The following is a 5,306-nucleotide window of genomic DNA, read 5'->3' on the forward strand; positions in this document are numbered from 1 at the left end:
ATATATATATATATAAACTACAAAGCAAGGTTATGTAATTAATAAGGCTGTCAGAATTAACACGTTATTTTTGCGTTTAATCTTTTTCAGTTTAATGCATTAATTAATGAAATTAAAGAAAATAATGCAGCATCCTTTTTGTTTTCTTTTAGCTATTGTTATAGTAGACTATGTGAACATGCTATCAAGCACAATAAGACACAAAAGAGAAGTTTATTCGGTACTGGCACTCTGCTTGTGAAGCAGGTCTCTGTGAACACAGGCATCCAACACAAGCACGTGCACAGAAAGCCACTTCAGACAGACTGCCAGTAGTGCTTCAACAGACAAAAACACACACACAATTATGTCAAAATGTTCAGTTCATAAACAGTTTTAAATGAGTTAAAAAGGCCCAAATTATCGTAAAGAGTTGGGAGAAAATCGGATGTGATCCGTGTCAGATCTGCATCATGTTTTAAAGTGACAGCGTTGCTTTTAAAGTGAAACCTGCTTCAGTCTGTCATTGATGGAAATCAAAGAACAAAGTCAAAGAGAAATCACTCAACTGCTCTAATCGCTGATAAACGTTTGTAGCTTGAAAAAATATTAAGCTATATACAATTTATAGTTCATTCACATATAATTTATAGTTTGTGAAGATTCTTTTAAGTTGACTTAAAAGTTATATTTTTCAAAGCATACAAAAATAATTGCTTTTAATTATAATATAATGTTGAATGGCTGTAATTAATGGCTAAAATTGAGGGAAAAGTGCATTTAATAGAGACATCGGTAACATTATTGGTATCAGTGATACTGGCCTTCATTAATAATAGGCTAGTTAGTAAAAAGATGCCATTAAACTCATATTTAAAATATACCTTCTTTATGTTGTCTCTACATTAATTTGGAGATTCAATGTGAAATCATGACAATATAAATACGTTACATTAATATGCGATTAATCATGATTAATTGCAGAAAAATGTGTGATTAATTAGTCATGTTTTTTAATCGATTGACAGCACTAGTACACTTTAATTGTACTGATGAGTATTTATGTTGTTCTTCTGAAGCATGAGCGGGCATCTGTTGACATGTTTCGCTGCATGAGAAAGAAGAATGGACTGGACAAAGAGATGGAACGCTATGGACTGAATCTACCTGAAGACATCCAATGTATTGAGGAATTAATTCTGAAAGGACAAAGAGATGGCCAGGTAAAGTGTTTAAGCTGCTGTTTCAGTATTTATCAGGATACATACAGTGTTTAAGGTCAACATATTTTCATTCTTGCAGTGGTCAATGAAGGGCAGGACTGAGGACAAATCCTTCCTGTATGAGATTGTGGCAAATAAAGTGAACGGCATTGATGTGGACAAATGGGACTATTTGGTTCGGTAAGTACTAATTTAAATTGCTGTTTAAATGGTTTGAACAGGTATTGAACAACTGACGATAAAGAATAAATGTGGCCCATTGTAAGTGTATTCATGTTTTATCAGCTATTGCGTTAGTGTAATTCCTCTCTTATTTTACATGTAGAGATTGTTATTATCTCGGCATTCCATGTGGTTTTGACTCTCAGCGTCTGCTGAAATCTGCTCGAGTGTGTAACGTGAACGAGAGGAAACACATCTGCTTCAGAGACAAGGTACCTGACAATTCACCTGTTCATTTACACCATCACTATGTGTGTATGATTTTGTGTTTTTGTTCCTCACCAAGAGACTCAAAACTTTTCACTTATAACTGGCCACTTCTAAGAAACTTGGCTAATAATTGACATAAGTATTACATATGGAGCTCTCTCAAACTGCATTTTTACTATTACAGCTGTCGAGATTAACTAATCATGAAAAGGGATGATTATAGCATTACATGCAGATCTACTCCCATTGCATGAAAGGTTGCAGCACTGCAGTCATGTCTACTGAGCACACGGCCTAATGGTTAGAGAGTCTCAGTATCGGCATGATTTGTAGGTGAAGGAAGTGAATAAATGAATCCATTCCACACACGAGGAGCCCTTGAGCAAGGCACCAATTCCTGAATTGCTCCATAGCGCCGCAGCAAAAACGGCTGCCCAATGCTCTGGGTGTGTGTTCACGGTGTGTGTGTGTGTGTGTGTTTACTACTCACTGCTGTGTGTGTGCAATTGGATGGATAAATGCAGAGCACAAATTCTGAGTATTGGACACACATCACGTCACACACTCACTCACATAATGATCACAGTGCTCTCCTTACTGCAGTGTGATTTCTGCAATCTCATTAAATGCTTTCATCATAGCTAACACAGTGAAAACATGATGTAAATTAGGTCGCTGATATTGTGAGTTTGGCAAAAAGGAGGAATCGAATCACTGATAAACTCCAGCGATTATAAAGAGATCGATCATTGATCGCTTTCTGTATGTAAAATAAAAGCAGGTTTTTTTCACCAAAAAGGTCTTTCTTTACCTCACAGACAGACATGATTGATGGACAGACATAAGTTGTTCAGAACCTCCTTGATTCCACATGACAGTGACGCATGTTAAGGGTGTGTTGAGGGGAATTGTGACGTCACAATTCACTTGATTTCAAATCTGGGCATTTCAGAAGGGTAGAAAACAATTATTCATATTTTAAACTGGGAAGTCAGTTTTGAGTCAAAACATTTGCAGTTTGTTTTTACTGTACAGTAACCTCTCATATGTGTAAATATCAATAACATTTTTATTCTCCTTTTCATAACCAATTTAATCATTATATGAAAGTTTACAATAATAAAACTTCACTTATTGTCATTAATGTTATATTCTTTTCAAATTCATATCAACATTTTATTAAAAGCATTACCACTTTTATATAAAAATATTGTCTTGTTGGTATTTTTACTACCTTTCACTATTTAAAAATATACTCAGTTTCTATGTTCTAGTCTGTTAATCTGTTTCTCTCACAGGTGGCAGATAACATTTATGGCATGTTTCACACCAGATACACTCTTCATCGTCAGGCTCTTCAGCACAAGATTGGCTACATCATTGACGTCAAGTGGGTTTTGTGTGAAAGAACACACTTATTTATTTTATTAAATCTTTATGCATTACAGCATTTCCCCAGATTTTACTGCATTTTACATGCGTACGTGTGTTTCTCTTTGTACATTAGGATTAAGGATGCTCTGGTACTAGCTGATGACAAGCTGAGTCCAGATCGCAAGATCTCAGATGCCATAGACGACATGCTAGAGTACACCAAACTCACAGGTCAGAGAAAGCATGGGTACAAATCAAGAGAAATGATTATTTAAATTATTTTGAGTTTTGTATTAAATGGCAGGTAAATTTTTGACATCATATTAAGCTGGGTACACATATGTTATGCTCTTTGTTTGCTGAAAGGTAAAATTCAATGAGCCATTTCCCCTCTCTTTGAACAGATCACGTCTTCGATCAGATCCTGAACCAGTCAGACTCAAATGCAGATCTGGCTGAAGCCCGAAGCATTCTGCAGGACGTTGTCAACAGACGGCTGCCAAAGTTTGTGGGAGAGGCCCGACTGAATGAAAAGGAATTAAAGGTACCTTACTGGTGCAATAAAACACATTTACTTTGTGTAAAAGTTAATAAGAAGATTATAATATTAAATTAAATGCAAGCAGTCAGAGTGTTACAACTGCCCCCTGTGTGTGTGTGTGTGGGGGGGGGCAATTGTAACAATACAAAATAACTTATATTAACCCACTGTATCTCAAATAAAAGCTTACCTACCTAAAGTAATCACTTTACTGCTGAAGTATCTAATAATGCTACTTAAGATTTTTGTATATGGTTTAAATTATTTTAGATGCCAGGCATCATTTGCATTCAAAAAGCAGAAGTCTATTTATATTTTTGCAGAAGAGTACATGCTACCATTCTAGTGGTAGCCAGAATAGATTTTAATCATTTAAATATATATTTTACTCAAATACATTAATCGGCTGATGAGTCAAGAACAGTCTTTAACCAAACAAGATAGACATATTAACAGAATAACCCAATGAGATCATGTGGAGATAATATTCATCGTATTTTTTATTTATTTTGTTCTAATATTAAAACGCAATACAATGTTTAATGTATAACACTAATAATTTTAAAATGCATTTTTACATTTAAATATGTTTATTTTCTAACAGAATAGTATGTCAGCACAGACAAACAAGGTGCTTACACTGGGCCAAGTTATCATTTTGCAGCCATGATAAAATCTCATATGCTAGCTTGCCACACTTATATTAGCATAGGTTGTTCATGTAATTTTTTTTATAAATAACCTAGAGATAAAATGTTTGTACATTTAAATTCATAGTCATGTAAACTTTAAACAGCAGAAGAAAAATACTTTACATTTTTACTGTACAAAATTAATACTGTACTGTACAAGGGATTGAATTTAAACAGATTTGTGTAGTTAAGTCAGATTAATGTGTGCAAATATGTGATCCCTTACAAGTCATTCACTTTAATGTCGTGTCACTGCTACTGTGGAGTGATGATCACTGAAGCCTGTATGGATTCATGTCAGTTCATTGGCATATGACACTCTGCAAATATAACTGAAGCACAATAGCATTTTAGTTCGAATTTTTTTGTCTTCAGGGTGATGATTGTCTCATCTCTTTAAGCCTAATTCACTGATTCATCATGAAATAATGAATGAGGCATTTATATAGCGCTTATTGTGTATTGCTGTACACCTAAAGCACTTTACAATCATGTGTTGGGGGGGGTGTCTCTCCTCAACCACCACCAGTGTGCAGCATTCACCTGAATGATGCGACGGCAGCCACAGCACAATGGCGCTAGTGCGCTCACCACACACCAGCTACAGGTGGAGAGGAGAGAGAGTCATAGAGCCAATCAAGTGGATGGGGATTATTAGGAGGCCATGATGGACAAGGGCCAGTGGCGGCAATCTGACCAGGACACCGTGGTTACACCCCTACACTTTACCAGAAGTGCCATGGGATTTTTAATGACCACAGAGAGTCAGGACCTCGGTTTAACATCTCATCCGAAGGATGGTGCTTTTTGACAGTAGTCAATCAATGTCTCACTTGTCCCAGACATTTATGGTTCAAAATAGCAATTTCATTATTATACATTTCTTAAGCAATTATCGATTATTCAATTATCTGCTATCCATAAATAAATAAACAAATTACGTTTACTTAAACCTTTAAATGTTTTTGCTTGGCAGATAAATTATTAAAGCACCATTCGACAAAGTAAATTCTTGACTAAAGCTTTATACTGACCAATGTTTATATATATATATACAGGTAGGTA

General features: G+C 35.4%; 1 protein-coding gene across 1 annotated transcript in view; it reads left to right on the forward strand.

The window, feature by feature from the left end:
* Positions 1–3,147, forward strand: part of LOC107747077 (deoxynucleoside triphosphate triphosphohydrolase SAMHD1-like) — an 11,381-nt gene extending 8,234 nt beyond the window's left edge. The window contains exons 7-11 of the mRNA XM_016561502.1: positions 1,059–1,202; positions 1,282–1,382; positions 1,528–1,636; positions 2,933–3,028; positions 3,142–3,147. Coding sequence (XP_016416988.1) covers positions 1,059–1,202; positions 1,282–1,382; positions 1,528–1,636; positions 2,933–3,028; positions 3,142–3,147 — 456 coding nt within the window. The remainder of the gene's footprint in view (positions 1–1,058; positions 1,203–1,281; positions 1,383–1,527; positions 1,637–2,932; positions 3,029–3,141) is intronic.
* The last annotated feature ends 2,159 nt before the right edge of the window (positions 3,148–5,306 follow it).

Source organism: Sinocyclocheilus rhinocerous, unplaced genomic scaffold (genome assembly GCF_001515625.1).
Source record: "Sinocyclocheilus rhinocerous isolate Xijiao unplaced genomic scaffold, SAMN03320098_v1.1 scaffold2003, whole genome shotgun sequence".
Lineage (NCBI taxonomy): Eukaryota > Metazoa > Chordata > Actinopteri > Cypriniformes > Cyprinidae > Sinocyclocheilus > Sinocyclocheilus rhinocerous.